General features: G+C 43.9%; 1 protein-coding gene across 1 annotated transcript in view; it reads left to right on the plus strand.

The window, feature by feature from the left end:
- The window catches only part of LOC308296680 (protocadherin-15-like), a gene marked incomplete at both ends in the record, with an annotated part of 437,702 nt that overhangs the window by 17,070 nt on the left and 400,878 nt on the right, over window positions 1–19,754 (plus strand). Inside the window, one exon of the mRNA XM_080740008.1 lies at window positions 4,592–4,645. Coding sequence (XP_080596134.1) covers window positions 4,592–4,645 — 54 coding nt within the window. The remainder of the gene's footprint in view (window positions 1–4,591; window positions 4,646–19,754) is intronic.

Here is a 19,754-nt window from a genome sequence, read left to right on the forward strand (position 1 = left end):
ATGACACAACTTCCCTTAATTGCAGCTCTTCCGCCACTTTCGTTTATGCGGCGCACAGAGCAGGTCGTGCCCAGGGTGGCCTCTCAATGTGTTGTAGCATTTTATGGCTAGTTTACTGTCTCTCCATGAGTATTTCTGTCGTGGGAAACAATTAGGGAAGCACCGATTGGTGAAATGAGCTTATGATACCAATGTTTAAAATGACAATCTGGCCCATAAGCAATGTATACACGTAGACAGAGAAGTGCATACAAGTCACACATAAATATGGTGCCTGAGATGGAACCAATCACATGGATCTAAAAACAGACATAGGTTCTAATGAGGCCTGTCCCTGTGCTGAGCATTCCTGGGCAATTAGGGAGGGGTTATCCCTCATGAATAACCATAATGAGAGAGAATCTGGAAAGTTATAAGAGGATATGCACATGACATCATTGTACCCAGAAGTGCAGGAACGCCTACTGAGTGGCCAAACACAGAGGCAGTAGGAGTTTCCCAACGAGCGCTTGAGTGCCATATAATGGCTTGAGTGGCGCTGAGTGGCATATGATGCATACCCTCTATTCCTTGTCATCATGACCACTAAGTATATCTGAAGTTTTGCAAATACATTTATGAAATACAAGAAAGACAAGAGAAGACCTTTATTGATCCAGTCGCCAGAGAACAGTTACAGGTCAGATGAAGTACTGTAGATACAGCAGGGTAAAGACATCACATACAGAAGAAACTCCATCAATAATGAACTATAGCCTTCCACTCACCCTCAACAAAGCTTGCATTATGTAGGACACAAAAATAATAAGAATAACTCGGCGAGTATTGGGTGATAATCTGTGCATCCCTAGATGCAGTCCTCTATAATGGATCTGAATGTTTTTCAGCTAAACTGTTGCTGTTTCTTCAATAATACAGCACAGTGAGTTCTACTTCTCGCATCAGAGCGATGTTTTATTAATAGTTAGAAATAACAACTGCGGTGGATGGAGGCTTTGGAATTGTTTTCTTTCTGGCTCTTTGTTTTCGGTGTGTCTACCAGTGGTAGTACATTTACTCAAGTACTGTACTTTTTTTTAAACACAATTCTGTGGTATTATTTTTACCTACATTCAAAACAAGCTCACAATGCTTTGCGATGGGACATATTGTGAGCTTGTTGATCTATTTTCAAAAGATTTGTATACATTTTATACATTTGAAAAGTAGTGCAGTGGGACATTCTGGACAATGACTACATTCTACTTTTGGTACTTTAAGTACATTTTGTTACCAACACTTATGCACTTTTACTCAAGTAGATTTTGAATATGGGACTTCTACTTATAACAGAGTATTTCTACATTAAAGTATTGATACTTTTACTTAATTAAAAAAAATGGGAGTACTTTTTTCCACCACTGGTGTTTACTGTGTGTCTGTTTTTGTTTACCAGGACATGCAAAGCAGTGGTGCATGTGCGTGGGTGCTTGAAGTGCATGGTTCGCTGTTTGTGTGTGCGTGCGTGCTTGTCGTGAGTGGATGTGCGTGTAGACAGTGTACAGACAGTGTTGCATGTAGTCAAACAGTCGTTCTCAAATCGGGGTCCTTGAGTCTGTTCCAGGGAGTACCCAGCAGCAACAACAACAACAAATAAATATAAACATAAAAATCAGTTCGCCCACAATTCTTGAAAGAAATGGACACATTAATATGTTTTTTAAAACATTTTAACACCTTAACCCCCAAACCATGTAATGGCAAGGATCCCCATTAGTTGGTGCTTAACAACAGCTCATCTTTTGGGGTTGTGGTGGAATTCTGGATCAATCATTAGGCAGCTGTCAGGCCTCTTACAAGCTATGAAATATCATAATGTATTGTATAAGTATTTTCATTGTTGAGTAAATATAAAGGTTGTACATATGCAGCCATGTCATTTCTTCCACAGGGTCCACACATAACTATACTGTACTATACTATAACCTAATGTCCAAAACTGTTAAAGGTGATACACCATGCATTTAAAAAGTATTTATGTCATATTGTTTATGTCCCAAAAACGTTTTTCAAAAGGTTTGAGGCTAAATTACCACTCCTGAATAGAGAGCCTCTCATTTTTGAATGGCTCTCAGAGCATTTTCAGCTGCAGTACCACCTTTGGCCTGAACTGCGCCACCCCCCCCCCCCCCCCCCCCAAAAAAAATATTTTTGAAAAAATAAAAAATAAAAAAAATAAAAATCTTTTTGAAAAAAAAAATATATATTTTTTTCTTCAAAAACGGCCGTTTATGACGTCACAAACGGCAGCAAATCTGGACAGCCTGTTTTGAGAACCCGTGGGATGCTTTTAACCTCCACCTTCCCAAAACCAGAGAAAGACACAACGGTCTGAAATGGGACTTTGTGAGGATAGAAGGTGCTAGTGGGACCCCAAAAAAAGGTTTTAAAATAGGAAAAGTGAATTTTCATGGTGTATCACCTTTAAGCGCCTTTCAAACTAGTTTAAATCATTTTTAATATGATAAATTCAAAATGAACGGTTTTAATTCAGCCCTTGGGGAAAACTAATTGGGGAACCCTGGAGTAGGGCGTTAAATTACGAAAAGAAAAAGAAAACAAACGCAAAAAGTTGAGTCAGATGACTGACTACAGTGAGTCAGGTCGACATAACTCACTGATGCATTGGACAGATGGGGGCTGTTTGTGCAGGTCAGGAGTTCTGTAAGGGTTCCCTCTCCTCTCCTCTCCTCTCCTCTCCTCTCCTCTCCTCTCCTCTCCTCTCCTCCTCTCACCACTACTTGTTTTTCTCTGCAGCATACCAACTGCGTGTGTGCGTGAGTGCGTGAGTGCGTGTGTGCGTGTGTGCGTGTGTGTGTGTGTGTGTGTGTGTGTGCGCGCGCACGCACATGTGAATGTGTGTGCGTGCGCAAGCGCATGCTGTATGTCAGGGTTTACCAAACCTTTTCCGTGCCACAGACCCCAATTAGCCGTAGCCTCTGGCCATGGCCCACCATTGTGAATTAATGGCTTGAAAAATAGATAGCAGGTCAACAAAATGTTATTCATTTCTTTTTTCTAATATATATAAATATATTAATATTTTGACAATAATGACCCTAAATAGGGACACCAGGTTGAAACTAGTTTATATGTAAGTGTGGGGTTCTGTTGTCCCCTGTGACCCCACTCCAGGGTCACAGCCTGTGACTATACAGTATATGTACACACACACACACACACACACACACACACACACACACACACACACACACACACACACACACACACACACACACTGTGTGCAGTGGAGCGTTGTAACAGCTGCTTTCCTAGAGAAGTAATATTATGTACAGTGTCTCTATAAGTGGAGCAGGTGTGTGTGTGTGTGTGTGTGTGTGTGCGTGTGTGTGTGTGTGTGTGCGTGTGTGTGCGTGTGTCGTGTCTGTTTGCGACGCCTGCAGATATTTACAGCAGGGCTAACAGAGTTTAACGAGCAGCACTTTACTGAAGATGGGACTCGCAGCCTGTTTGTACAGTGTGTGTAATGTGTCAGTGTGTGTGTGTGTGTGTGTCTGTGTGTGTGTGTGTGTGTCAGTGTGTGTGTGTGTGTGTGTGTGCTTTCATGCACGCTCCACTGGCTTCATACTGCAGGCGCAGCCCTTTTGGCACGTCGCGTGCATGCTTGTTTTTGCCAGCGTGCGCGCATGGGCACACACTTAATACTCCAATGAACTCTAATAAACGGTGGCATCCGTGTGTGCGTGCGTGTTCGAAGGTTATGCATGATTAGGAGGCTGCTCGCCCATGTCGACACTTTTTCTTTGTTGTATCGTGCCATGACCAGGATCTGAGTAACGTGTTGCGTTCCTATGTATGGATTGACAATAAAACTCCTTGAACTTTGAACCTTGGACTCGGTGTTGTGCAGCCACAGCCTGGTAGAGAAGAGTTATTCATTATACTTTGTTGTTATTATGGTTGCTTATATCAAACGTTTAGGCCTATATTTGACCAATATTTATGAGAAACGGCTAGGGGTGGGGCGGTATCGACATTTTGTTATCGCGGTTACCGTCTTCCCATTTACCGCCGGTATTGCGGTAATTACCGCACCCCCGTATCTATTAATTAAGGTTCGGCGATAAGCCAAAATATTGTAATCGTCTTCCCAAAAGTCGCCTCTCCACAGCCTGACTGCCCGAGTTATACTTTCCCGTACAGCACAGCGGGTCTGGCTTTGAAAGGAGCAGATCTACAAGCTCACAACACGTCGCATCCGCGACACGTTCTGAGCTTTTAGATCTGTGCGGGTTACCATAGTAACGTAGGCTACTTGGGCTTTTCAGACACAGACAGCTGTGTGTGAACAAACCAGAGGAGAGACAGGTAGTCAGATCGTGTACAGTGATTCTGTAAACTCATGTCTCAAATCGCAGTGATTGAGTGCTGATATATACAGGTTTTAGTTACAAGACTTGACAGAAAAGGTTATAAAATCGCCGACGGGGCACACCGCGCGACGCGGTGGAAAAAGTAAAATAGAAACTGCCACAAGGTACTGCCACAACACAAGGTATGTATTAACATACTTGTGTCGTGTGGATTACAGAGAAAGTTTACGCTGCTCCGTACTCCCCTACGAGGCTGCTGCTGCCCTGTGCAGGTCTGTGTCTCCGAGTGACGTATGTGGCTTCCAAACATGTGGTACACGGCCCAGGGCAGAGCGGCATGGAGCGCATGCGGTCCTCACTTCTCCCCTGTTTTAAAACTCGCTTGTTTTCAATAAAAATAGACAATTTTTTGGTCTTTTTTGACCGCGGTAAGCACCCTGACACCGCAGTACTGTAGGCCTCGGTATACCGCGGTACGGCGGTACGGCGGTTATCTTCCCCAACCCTAGAAACGGCACATCATGTCTTCCACCGTGTACGCTTTTTCACGGCCTATGGGTTTGATGCTCTGACATCATCACACTCTGACTCACTGATCACTGTGATGTCAGGGGAATCACACTAAGAATCCCCTTTATGCCCTTATATGGAGATCCCTGATGGGCGCGACCCCGGCCTTTAGGGTGAGGTCGCTTGTCACCTGATACGTCTTACTGGTATTAAATCACTTATTGTACTCATGAGCATGTAAAGGACATACATAAGACGGAATACATATCCCAACGGATTCCTCGCGACTCGCGTCAGGGCAACCACACTTGCAATCTCCCCAGAATTGCATCTTTCTAGTTCTTCATACTCTGTCCCACTAAATCGTGCGGCAGTACGAACATCTTGAAACATTCGCCCCGAAAAGAGGAGGCAAAGGTTGAAAGCGTTCGTGTCTACCTGTGAGGTTTTATAAATATCCAACCAAAGAAAAGTACCAAGTCACTTGTGGCTGAATATTAACTACACTACTAGGATCCATTGGATCCTCATGGTTCTTTGTTTCTCTCCGTCTTCGGTCTTGGGGAAAAGGAAGGGTTTTGCAACGGCATCACGCTCGGGCCTGTTCCTCCCTCCTACGGAAACGTTTCCCATCCAGGCTGTCGGTGTCTCTGTGCCCCCATGCGGCTTTGATCGATCGCCTGGGGATTGGTGTTTGTGCTGCGGTGGGTTTTGCCAAGCGTCGCATCCAAATGCAGCCCCCCCTCCCTCCCTCCCTCCCCCTGTGATGCAGTGTTTCTGTGTGTGTGGGTGCCGGCAAGGGTGTCGTCGCACCAAATTCTGGGCCCTGGGTATTCAAGGATTCACTGCGGGCCCCCCCATGAATTTTCTTTATTTTGTGCTTTAACTAATGAAAAATAGCAGATATACAAGCTCACTGCGAGCTTGTAAATCTCCTATTTTTTGAAAAATCGTGAACATTTGTGCAAGTCTTTGAATATTTCAGTTTTTTTTGTTGTTTCTATGTCAGTGGTGCTCAAACTTTTTCATGTGAAGGACCTCCAAAATTATATGTCTTTGGCCACGGACCCCCATCTCAAAATATTTACTTCCAGGGACCCTGCCAGAAGCAAAATTTTAGTTACAAATGTTCGCCTAAATAAATATACATATTCACAGATTTGACACATTTTCACGACTGTTCAAAAATAGCAGATCTACAAGCTCGCAGCTTGTAGATCTGCTATTTTTCAATAGCTAAAATATAAAATAATGAAGGCCCCTCCACCGTGGGCCCTAGTAACTCAGTCCCCCCCCCCCCCCCCCTACCCTTGAGACACCCCTGGGTGCCGGTGATGGGGATTTGTGCTAATCTGGCTCATAAGGCACTCATTTACCTGGGATACGGGTCTCCTCTGGCGTCTCCGTCCTCTTATTTATCTCCGGGTGATGAAACGGGGGGGCCCAGGGCCCCGCCGTCCTTCCTATCCGCCGTAATGGAATGTAAAACAGGCAACCTGTCATTATTGACCAAAGCAATTATCCTTCTAAATGTGCTCCATCTCTTCTTCTCTTTCCCCGGTCACGCAGCCGCCATACAAATGACACATAATAAGATTCCATCTTTTTTCCGGGGCGCCTGTCGCCTTTTCGATTCATTCACGTCGGTTTGAATAGGGGGGGGAGAAAAAAACCTCAAACAAACAACATAATCACCCTCCGTCTGTCTGCGTCTGGGAAATGTTTTTGGTCTAGGTCGAGGGGAAAGGAATAACTAAACGATGAAAAATGAAAACATATTCTAGACATTTTTCTCCCCCAGCCCCCCTTGGCTCGCCCCGAAGAACAAATTTAACACAAATTTATTTAGCACCGGCGCTCAGGAGAGCGCCAGGATAGCGTACGCATCCCCATGGCGGAGCTCGGGTGCTAAAAAAAAACGCGGTCGCTGTCAGGATTCTGCATTATAATTTAGTGGATTTCATGTGGTTTTAGAATTGCATTTTAGTGAGAGCTACGATAATGGGCCTCCCGCTATATAAATACACATGTGCTGATGGGACTCGGAGGATGTCGGCCGGTCGGTACCGTTCATCACTTTGATCCCTAACATCATGGCTCATATTTGCCATAATCGTATCCTGTGCAGCTTCATGGACCCTAGAGGATGACGTTGTGTGTGTGTGTTTATATGTTTTCTCGTTTTCGACTGGGTTTTCTATTGACCATGATGGAGGCGCGCCGTCTCAGGCGACCTTGAACCACGTGAGCCGCTGCGAAGGTTGCATGAGCCGACTCAGTGCCGTTAGAAGTTGTATAAACCAGGGCGCCAGAATAGTAAATATTGTTGTGGGGACTGCTTCTGCGACCGACTACCACTCATAGGGACTAGAAGCACTAGAAAACGAGCAATCCTGGTCTCAATCTCCCAAGGTTTATAGAAGCACCGGCTTCGAATTTGCTTAGAAGCAAAATAAAAATAGTGTTTTTTTCCTTTTTTTTTAATGCAAAATACGTACCGAACCGTACCGAAACCGTGACCCCAAAACCGAGGTAGGAACCGAACCGTGGGCTAAACGAACTGTGGCACCCCTACCGCGCGTGCGCACACACACACACACACACACACGCACACGCGCATACGCAGATTACGCACACACACACACACACACACACACACACACACACACACACACACACACACACACACACACACACACACACACACACACACACACACTCTCTGTGGTGATTTGTAGTCTTGTTTCTTCTTTTTTTCATTGCTTCTTCCCAATACAGCTGGCTGTGTTTCTTTTCCCAGGAGAGTTTAGCGTGGCGAGAAACAGCTGGTCATGCTGGCATATCACGCCAGTTGCTCAGCTGAAGCGTAACATGTTTACAGTTTTCTCCTCCATTGATTTGGTGAATTTCTCCAAAGCAAGGTCCATGTTCTCAAAACAGTTAACGCGTCCATCTGAACAGACTTTGCTTTTTGCAAATCACCTCGATCTCACTGCTAAATGAAAAACTTTTTCATTTCAAGGTTCAAGGTTTACATCTTTATACAAAAAAATAAAAAATAAAATACTCAAAGCTATTACATTATTAGTGGCCAAGGCCACGAAGTGGCAAATGGCCACTTATTGATATTGGACTTCAGCACTATTATTCTTCCGCCACTTTTTCTCTAGCGGCTAGACCGTGCAGTCGCTTTTTACGAAACTCGGCAGTATGGCAGAGGACTATGCCAAACGGCTAAAACGCGAAGCTCGCAACAATCGGCCAAAGGGTGGCGCTGTAGGAAGCCTTTGAAGAATGCCAACTTTGAACTGGTGTAGCTCATGCCCTGTTTCAGGTACAGCAATGAAACCTGTATACACTTATGCGTCTCCTCATGCCGAACAACTTTTACGCTCTGACTTTTGACCTCTGACCTTTACTTCTCCCACAATTTTGAATTATATGAAAAACAGTCAAAATCTATCTCCTCCTGGGATTTTCGCATCACGTGCGCAAAACTTTTTTTACATGAACTTTGGACCAATAGGGTCAGATCTGTCTCGGCGGATTTTTTTTAAAGTGAAACATTATTTTTGAATAATTCACTGTATATTGCAGTTTCATGCAAATTATTCTTCTGCCTCTAAATCATACATGCAAAGTGACACGTTCATGGCATTTGGCAAATATGTAGAGGGTTAGTCCAAATATCACTGAAAGCAATCTTACTCCAATTGGCCAAAGGGGGGCGCTATATGAAGCGTTTGAAAACTCAAACTTTAAAGGGGCATAAGTCATGCCTCGTTTCGTTTGAAGACATGCAACTTGCTTACACGCGTGCCTTGACTCAAGCAGAAGACATCTGTTTCTTTGTTAAGTAAGCTCCGCCCTTTGATTTTCCGCCATTTTGAGCAGTTTGTAAAACGCTTAAACTCGCTTTTATTCCGGAATTTTCGCATCACGTGCATGGAACTTTTTTTACATTAACTTTGGACCAATATCTAAAGATCTGTCAGATCGGATTTTTTAAAAATTGAAACATGCTTTTTTAATAATTCAATCAATATTGCAAGTTTTATGCAAATTATTCTTCTGCCTCTAAAACATACATGCAAAGTAAAATTTCATGATGAACTACTATAGAGGGTTAGTCCAAATATCACTGAAACCAATCTTACCCCAATTGGCCAAAGGGGGGGGCGCTATATCATTTTGAAAGAAGGCGTCAAGTACATTACATGAAACTTTTTTTTTCTTTTTTTTTTTTTAAATGACAGGTCCATTATGTGTGACTGCCGTAGTGTAGTGGTCAGTGCCTGTGCCTTTTTTTTAAATAAACATGGTTAACAGATCCTGTGGCTGCCTATTGTAGTGGTCAGGGCATATGCCTTACATGCAGAAGCTCGATGGATCGAATCCCACCTGGGGTTTGTTTAAGCTTAAAAGACTTTACAGTTTGGTTCCTTGAACAATGTCTGATATGGAGCATTCCTAAAAATGTCCCCCAACCCCCCTTGATGCGTATTTTAATATCCGCCATTACTAAATAATGTATTTTGCTTCATAAATCCTGAAACCTGAAACAAGCATTATAATACAAACTGTCATGTCTACACCTATGTTGTGATTTCCAAGGATTGCAATGATACCATGTACCAGCTCAGTGGCCTAGTGGTTTGAGTGTCTGCCCTGAGACTGGGAGATCTGGGTTCAAGCCCGGGTCGCGTCATACCAAAGATTCTAAAAAATGGGACCCAATTCCTCCCTGCTTGAAACTCAGCATCTAGGGTTGGATTGGGGGTAACTCCCTGCGACATACTAGTGTCATGTCCAGGGGGTGTACTTGTACAACAAGTTACCTTACGCTACAGAAACAGGAGATAGGCTCCTGCCCTATGAGATTCATAGCCTGGCCGTTTATGGTCTTCATAGCTCAGCAAGGCTTACTATGTACATCATCAAACTGTCCAGGTGCATAGTATCACAGTTTTTTTTTTTATGTCTGTTGCATATAGGCCTACAGTCTTTTGCATACATGTTGTGTAGAGGCCAATTTGTGCTTTTACCTATAACCACCGATTAGTGTAAAACTTTGTATGCATGAAACTTTTTCTTTTTTTTCCTTTTTTTTTTAAAATGACAGGTCCATTAACACATCGGATGCCCACGTGATGTCTGACGTCTTAATGTATTCGTGCCCATGGCAACGCGTCATTTTACCTACCGGCGAGAGTACTGGCGAGAAAAGTAATCAGAATAAATGTAATCCGAGTATGTCCTGTTTATTCCGTGAAAATCTTTTCTTTCAGTCAGGACCGTTTTTTATCATTTCTAAGCCACAGTGTTTGTGTTACGGCAAGTAGAAGAGGCTGCCATTTTGAGAAAAAAATGAAAAAAGGAAGAGAAACTGGAGAAAACAGCACTTTTGTGCAGCCGCTAGACAGGAAGTCAACGAGCCACACAGCACGTCCGGGTGACGTAATTGTGCGCTGCATGTTGGGAAATGGAGTTTGTTTCATCACCGCGGTAGCCAAGTGCAGTAGCTACAGTACAGTATAGTTTACTGTACAACGCGTCAAACGCGTCGTTGGGCACTCGTAGAGATCAAAGAGATTGGCGCGTAAACACCACGTGGGCACCCGATGTGTTAAGTGTGACTGCCGTAGTGTAGTGGTCAGTGCCTGTGCCTGTTATACGGATGGTTGTGAGTTCAAACCCCACGTCGGGGTGAGTAGATGTTAACATCCTGGATCCCCATGGCATGTGCATTTGTCAAACTATTTAATGTTGACACGTCTGATCTAACTCCAGATCACGTTCATGTTTAAAATGAGCCCTTCTCTACCGGCCGTTTTTTTTCTGTTCTGAGTAAAAGAAAATATGATCACTCGAAAATGTCAGAAATACTCAGATTACATTTACTCAGATTGATTTCACCCCAAGCCTCCAAAATATAAAAAAGAAATCAATAAAATCAAGGCACTCAGCCTACATAGAACTTTTTTTTTAAACAAACATGGTTAATAGATCCTGTGGCTGCCTAGTGTAGTGGTCAGGGCATATGCCTTTCATGCAGAAGGTCGTTAGATCGAATCCCGCCTGGGGTTTATATAAGCATAAAACCATGACATTTGGTAGACATTACAGTTTGATTCCTTGAACAATGTCTGATATGGAGCCTTCCTAAAAATGTCCCCCAACCCCCCTTGATGCGTATTTTAATATCCGCCTTACTAAATAATGTATTTTGCATCATAAATCCTGAAACAAGCATTATAATACAAACTGTCATGTCTACACCTATGTTGTGATTTCCAAGGATTGCAATGATGTCATGTACCAGCTCAGTGGCCTAATGGTTTGAGTGTCTGCCCTGAGACTAGGAGATCCGGGTTCAAAACCTGGGTCGCGTCATACCAAAGATTCTAAAAAATGGGACCCAGTGCCTCCCTGCTTGAAACTCAGCATCAAGGGTTGGATTGGGGGTAACTCCCTGCGACATACTAGCGTCATGTCCAGGGGGTGTACTTGTACAAGCAAAACACATTTTTGGAACAAAATGCTTCAAAGCCCGCATGCAGCGTCCGATTGCCGTGAAAGGCCCAAAAACACGTTGCACCCTTTTCACTTTGGCCTATTATAGAGTCACCACTAGGCCAAAAAAAACCTACCTGACCTGCCGGAGTCCTGTTCGGAAGAACACTGCTTCTAGTTTTTCTTTGATATTCTTCTTTGCTTTCCCTTGATGCCTTTTTGCTTTCCTGCTTTTTATGCCTTGGCCACTTTATCGCTGCTTGCAGCTATATTTGTCATTATTATAGCTATTATGCTTCTACTGAATATTCAGCTGTATCCACACAGGAGTGCTCATGCTAAAATGTCTGTTCATCGCAATTGTAGAAATAGTTCAGTAATATTTCATATTTTTACATGTGGAAAGTTTGTCAACGCTGGTATCATAATATCTATTGGGGTGCAACAGTTAATTGAATGTATGGATTGAATTGTCGATTATAGTAATCAAACCCTATATCCTAATGTTGCGGATAAGGCATTGGAAGTAATGTCATCATATTGTTTTGAGTAAAGGTGTAACCCAAGGCATTAGTTTAGCAATTAACTCATCTACTGCTTATGACTAGTTTGACGAGTTATATTTATGGGTCCACTCTGCTTATGACAAGTATGACGAGTTAAAAAAAATGAAATTTATTTTTGGACCCCATTAAATCTAGTAAACATGATTTCAATCGCGGTTTTGCATGTTCCACCCCCATACAACCCCATCTTTCATACAGGGCAGCCATCTTTGTTTACATTACATGTAAAACATAATGGCTATTAGCTCAAGAATGCCTGAACGGATTTCCAATCGGATTATTTTGTTTGAAAGCTGTGAACAGCCTGCACAAACATGGTGCATGATCTGTGCATGGGCGTGCATGATCTGTGCACTATAAATTACATGGAAGTCTATGGAGACTTCTGACAGGATATCCTGAAAAAATGGCATTCAAAATGGCAGGAAATGAGTTTTAAAGTACTCTGTTACTTGGTTGCTCTTCCAAAATAATGTTGTTACTTTGTTACAAACGAGTCCGACACATTTGCGCCGTTTCCTGATAGATGAATGAGCTTGTCTCTGTTAACCCATTTAGAACGGGTACACATTATTGTGTATCATTATTTTATGCTTTAACTATTGAAAAATAGCAGATATACAAGCTCACAGCGCGGCACCGAGTGCCGCGCTGCGAGCTTGTAGATCTGCTATTTTTTGAAAAATTGTGAAAATTTGAATTCTGACCCGATTCTATAAGTGTCTTTTGAATCCTTCTAAGATTTTTTTGAAAAACCCTATGTTTCTATGTCAGCAATCTGGCTAGCCATCGTCAAAGAAAAGGTCCTTTTCACTTAACTGGAGCTCAGTTAGTCTGTTCTTGCAGCCGATCCCCGTGTTATCCTCCCTTGGGATGGGTCTGTTATCACCCCTGTCATGCCTTGGCCAAGGCTCAGTAGTCAGACTACCAACTACCAGGAGCTGGTAGTTCCGATATCACCCATAGACTTGTCATTGCAATGCGCATGCGCCAACGCACGTTCTCTGGAATAACGTACTGGTGGCTCCCTGTGAGAATCGAACCCGGGTCTGAGTTTTACTAGTCCCATGCTCTACCAACTGAGCTAACGAGACGGTTGGAAATCGCTCGTTCTTTTGTCTGCTCTTATTTTTGACAACGTGGATACTCCTTTATTTGAGCATGCAGTCCCCTGGTCAAAATTTACTATTCTGTCCATAACGGCACATAATTCGGTAACGCCGCTGAGTCGGCTCAGGCGCCGTTCGCACCGCTCGTCGCGGCGACTCGGCTTCGCTATCGCTCGCCTCGGCGGCTCCTCACGGGGCTCATCGGCGCCTGAGACGGCGCGGCTCCGTCGTCTATAGTGGCGTGAACGGTAGCGTCGGGTGGCTGATGTCACTGGGCGCGGTATCGAATCTCGCTTCGGGAGCAACTTTTTTTTTTTTTCTTCTCGGCTGATATTAAGGTTGATATTGGGACTACCCAGCTACTGGTAGCTGGTAGTCTGACTACTGAGCCTTCTCTAAGGTATGACAATTTTGATAACAGTCCCATAGCAAGGATATGATAACACGTGTATCAGGTGGTTCTTGAGAGACTGCTATGTCAGTGGTTCTCAAACTTTTTCATGTGAAGGATCCCCAAAATGATATGTATTTGGCAACGGACCCCCATCTCAAAATATTTAGTTCCCAGAAGCAAAATTTGAGTTACAAACATTTGCTTTGAAAATACATATATTCAAAGATTTGCACGCATTTTCACGACTTTTTCAAAAAGAGCAGACCTACAAGCTCGCAGCGCGGCACTCGGTGCCACGCTGTGAGCTTGTATATCTGCTATTTTTCACTGGTTAAAGCATTCAATAATTCTAAGCCTAAAGACTTGTAGTCTGTGCTGATTACGTAATCATTCTATTCAGTAGGTCACCACTTTCGGTGTTGACACACGGCTGACTGCATATTGCTAGTTTGTTTTTTGTAATTTGTCACACCGTTTGCGATGGCAGCGACTCAGAGGAGACAGGGAGGTTGTCCTTTTAGTGAGGTTGAAAACACATTCACGTTATAGATGTATTTGTGAAAGGAGGAGAACGTCGATTCAAATTAGCCTTGGTGAAGAACCAGCACAGCTCCACAACACTAGCCTGGAATCCAGCGTGATTCGCCAAGCTCCCGTTTGACTTGTATTTCCATTACGGGACAGTCTCTTTTGCAGGTCTTTCAGTCCGTGTGTATCAAAAAAGCACCTCGGTTAAGGTGGAGACGACCTCCCGTAGGTCCGACCAGGTTAATATTCACCAGGTTAGCATTCACCAGCGTCAGCACGTAGGCATTTCACCAGGTTAGCATTCACCAACGTTGGCAGGTTAGCATTTCACCAGTTTTACTGAGGTTATGGCTCGAACACACTGCACGATTTTGCGTGGTCGGCGAGGCATCAGATCATTAGAGTATTTCACACTGAACGATTGACTTTCTTGAAATCGGCTCGTTGTGGTTTTCGCCGACAAGATTAATCACCGACAGATCACCGACAAGGGATCACACACTGCCAGATATTTCACCAGGATGCATCGCCGATACATAGCCAATATTACATATGTTTTTAATTCTAATTGTGCACGAGAGTGGGAACTAATGATGTTCCCCTCTCGCTGCACGCACGCACACACACACACAGCCACACTAGGTGCGCGATAGGCTCTGAGCGTCATCCAAATCCGCCCGCAAAATTAATCAACCATTATCCAACCGCATTAATTATATGATTTATATCATCCAATTTACAGAACCAAACGCAACAGCCATAATGTCAAATTATTCATATTGCCTGGTAGGCTATTCTCAGTTTTCTTAGATCACAGCAATGGATTCAAGCCTACAGAATGTCCGTTCGTCTTTTTTCCTTTTTTTATGAATCGGTGATTCGCTGCGTTGCGAGAGGAGGACGCTCTAATAAATGAACTTAACTATGCAATAGCAGCAGTAAACACAGTTGTCAACTAAGCCTATGCTACTTCAAACTTGTAGGATACTGTAAGCATTTTTATTTTATGAATGAATGAGTTCAACTTCAAGTTCTCACACAACAGACAGGCAGACGGGAGGAGGAAGGCAGGATTGGGAATGCACGCACACACACACACACACACACACACACACACACACACACACACACACACACACACACACACACACACACACACACACACAGATAGAGACAGCGCCGTGAGGTAGAGAACGAGAGAAAAAGAGAGAGAGAAATGGATCCCCACCGTACAGAGAGACTGTAGCCTACAGTGAAAATATGCGCAATGGAGTTTAACTTTTTGGAGCGGTGAAAGCGCTCCCAATGAACAGGTATGTCCGTGGGTATGTCTGTGGCTGGCTGGGTGGCTGGCTGGGTGGCTGGCTGGCCGTGTCCGTAGCCTGGCAATACCTTGAGTGGCCACACACAAAACACTAGTTAAAGGAGGGGCGCTGTTTTGTGCAGGCCAGGCACACTCACCACTCACTCACAGGCACAGTTTACACTCACTCACTCACTCACATAGGGTACAGCTGCTCAAATTCACCGCTCCACTTCGAACCGAGGTTTGATTTTAGCACGGCAACCAGCGCAAGGCATGCTGATCAGTGTGCTGATGGCTTGAATTTAAGTGGACACAGCTGTAAGTTTTGGTTACACATTTCATCCCGGTTATCCAATATTAATTGCGGCCGTAGGTCGCAGTTTAGTTGCGACCGTCAGGGAGCAGTTTACTATGAAAACCTCCACCGGCCGTCCGTCGGTCGGTCGGTCGGTCGGTCGGTCGGTCGGTCACACGTCACACGTCACACCTTTGCCCTGCTCATATCTCCGCATCAGTATATAGGGCTTGTTTGTTTATTGTATGACATCACGCCACATCATCAGCTGTGGACTCTGTGTTGTCATCGTATCGTATCAGTATATAGGGCTTGTTTGTTTATTGTATGACATCACGCCACATCATCAGCTGTGGACTCTGTGATGTCATCGTATCTCCATATATGGCCATCTCCGTATATGGAGATATAAGTCGTCCATGCCCAAGTATGGGCTGGTGAGGTCAGACTTTGTGTGATGCGTAGGTTATCTCCATATATGGAGATTCAACATTCCAGGCAATGCTCTCTTCCCTGGTGAGAATTGCCCCTTTATATAGGGCTTGTTTGTGTATTGTATGACATCACGCCACATCATCAGCTGTGGACTCTGTGATGTCATCGTATCTCCATATATGGCCATCTCCGTATATGGAGATATAAGTCGTCCATGCCCAAGTATGGGCTGGTGAGGTCAGACTTTGTGTGTTGCGTAGGTTATCTCCATATATGGAGATTCAACATTCCAGGTGTAACTATGGCTACCCGTATGACGTGAGAGGTGGAGGTTGTGATATTTGTGGAGTCTTACTGGTATCAAAACCTCCACCGGCCGTCCGTCGGTCGGTCGGTCGGTCGGTCGGTCGGTCGGTCACACGTCACACGTCACACCTTTGCCCTGCTCATATCTCCGCATCAGTATGACATCACACCACATGTGTACACAAACCTTTGTGTACGTTGCTGTGGCAACAGTCTGTTGTTGCTGGTCTGTTAGTGTACGTTAGCAACCACCTTAGCAACCATGGTTTTACCCTAGCAACCAACTGTTTACCCTAGCAACCAACTGTTTACCATAGCAACCATGTTTTTTTACCCTAGCAACCAACTGTTTACCATAGCAACCAGATACGCAGAGCAGGGATCTCCATATATGGGCATAAACAGGTGACATCACACTGATGTCAGATACTCAGAGCAGGGATTTCTCCATAATATATGGGCATAAAAGGGATTCTGTTAGGGATCTCCATATATGGGCATAAAAGGGATTCTGTTAGGGATCTCCATATATGGGCATACAAGGGATTCTGTTAGGGATCTCCATATATGGGCATAAAAGGGATTCTGTTAGGGATCTCCATATATGGGCATAAAAGGGATTCTGTTAGGGATCTCCATATATGGGCATAAAAGGGATTCTGTTAGGGATCTCCATATATGGGCATAAAATGGATTCTGTTAGGGATCTCCATATATGGGCATAAAAGGGATTCTGTTAGCTGTTAGTGATCTCCATATATGGGCATAAAAGGGATGCTGTTAGGGATCTCCATATATGGGCATAAAAGGGATTCTGTTAGGGATCTCCATATATGGGCATGAAAGGGATTCTGTTAGGGATCTCCATATGGGCATAAAAGGGATTGTATCCCAGATGATGCCCTGTTAGGAGATCCACACTAACAGAATCCATATATGGTCCTACCGACAGCTGCTATAAGCCAACCCTGGCGATAAGGTCTGAGTCGAAGAAATGCTTCTTTCCTGGCAAGAATTGCCCCTTTATACTGTAGGGCTCGTTTGTGTATTGTATGACATCACGCCACATCATCGGCTGAGGACTGTGTGATGTCATCATATCTCCATATATGGAGACATAAGTTCTCATGCCCAAATATGGGCTGGTGAGGTCAGACTTAGTGTGATGCGTAGATTATCTCCATATATGGAGATTCAACTTCAATGAGTAACCATGGCAAACTGTCAACTGCCCGTATGTCTTGATAATTGGTAAAACAAACTTTTGGCCTATTTGTGGAGATAAGCGACCAACGGTCGCTTATCTCCCGATTAGGGAGTCTTACTGGTTAATAATTGAGTGACAGAGCTGCTATAGATATAGAAACGCTCGGTAAGCTGTCGGCGAGGGCTGGAATCGCGCACGGATTTGCTCAGAGCCTTTCATACACAGCGAGCAAAACGATCAGCGAGCAAAGCCCGATCACGAGTCAGATCACCGTTTTTGTCGGCGAGCGCCAAAAATGGTCGGCGACAGCACAATCGGCTCAAAAATTCGGGCAGTGTGTTCGAGCCATTAGGGTTAAAGGGCCACTTCACCTCTGGTACAACCAGATCTTATTTTATTGTTGTTTGGGACACAATCAACACAATCCTGAGTTATTCTTTGTGTTCAATCTGTTGATGTGACTGAGGGTGAAATCTCGCTCTTTCGAACGACCGTCATTTCGACAAAGGAGCGTCGGGAGGGTTAGCAACTCACCCAACGGAGGTTAGGTTTAGGGTAAGGGTTAGAGTTGGGTGTCGAAAAGATGACACGCAATAGGGAGTCTTACTGGTATCAAAACCTCCACCGGCCGTCCGTCGGTCGGTCGGTCATTCACACGTCACACGTCACACCTTTGCCCTGCTCATATCTCCGCATCAGTATGACATCACACCACATGTGTACACAAACCTTTGTGTACGTTGCTGTGGCAACAGTCTGTTGTTGCTGGTCTGTTAGTGTACGTTAGCAACCATGGTTTTACCCTAGCAACCAACTGTTTACCCTAGCAACCAACTGTTTACCATAGCAACCATGTTTTTTTACCCTAGCAACCAACTGTTTACCATAGCAACCATTTTTTTACCCTAGTAAAATACCAAACAATACAGGTTCTCAGGGTTCTTGAAGATCAAGAGTCTTGGTCAAATACTTCTGTTGGTTTCTGCACTGATCATTTATACAATTCAGCTGTGTTTGCTCGTGTCATCATGATGAGGTCATAAATCAGCCATGCCCAAATATAGATTTTACGGGTTTACATGCTTACTCAGTTATTCGTTATGTGAAAGTCCTATGACGTCTATGATATCTGACATCATCATACATACATTCCCTTTTATGCCCATAAATGGAGATCCCCTCTGTAGAACCAGCCACTGACATCACTGTAATGTCAGGGGAACCAAATCCCTTTTATGCCCATATATGGAGATCCCTGTGATGCCAGGGGAACCAAATCCCTTTTATGCCCATATATGGAGATATGGAGATCCCCGTGTTGCCAGGGTAACCAAATCCATTTTATGCCCATATATGGAGATCCCTGTGATGCCAGGGGAACCAAATCCCTTTTATGCCCATATATGGAGATCCCTTATGTCATCAATATTAAGCCCATATCTGTGAATATCTATGGGTACCAGATGTCTCCATATATGGTTAAATGGTCCGATATACATCACTGGCCAGAAGACCAAGAAATGGTGCAACCTCGCCCTTTGCTTTTCTCCCTTAGGCATCTTACTGGTAGGTAGTTTAATGAGGAATGCAGTATGGTGGTAGGTAGGTAGTTATGGCCTTTGATGTAAGATTTTCACTTTCTAGGATAACTATATTTGCTATTCCCAGATGATGCCCTTTTAGGGTACCCCTCATGCCCATATATGGAGATCCCCAGGCTTTACTAATTAACATAAGTTTTATGCCCATATATGGAGATCATTGTCCCAATGTCATCAGATATATGGGCATAAATGGACACAGGCAAACTAGATGGGCTGTATGGATATCCAGATGTGTGATGTAAGTGTTTTATTCCAAATGTGGCACCCCACAGACATATTTCCAGAAACAAAATCCCTTTCATGCCCATATATGGAGATTTCTGATGTCATCAATCCCAGGCCCTGTAAAAAACATGGTTGCTATGGTAAACAGTTGGTTGCTAGGGTAAACAGTTGGTTGCTAGGGTAAGAAAACATGGTTGCTATGGTAAACAATTGGTTGCTAGGGTAAACAGTTGGTTGCTAGGGTAAAAAAACATGGTTGCTGTGGTAAACAGTTGGTTGCTAGGGTAAACAGTTGGTTGCGAAGGTAAAAAACATGGTTGCTATGGTAAACAGTTGGTTAGTAGGGTAAACCTTCAATGATTTTGACATCTTGTTACTAATCT

This window comes from Nannobrachium achirus (assembly GCF_963921795.1).
Source record: "Nannobrachium achirus genome assembly, chromosome: 13".
Classification (NCBI taxonomy): domain Eukaryota; kingdom Metazoa; phylum Chordata; class Actinopteri; order Myctophiformes; family Myctophidae; genus Nannobrachium; species Nannobrachium achirus.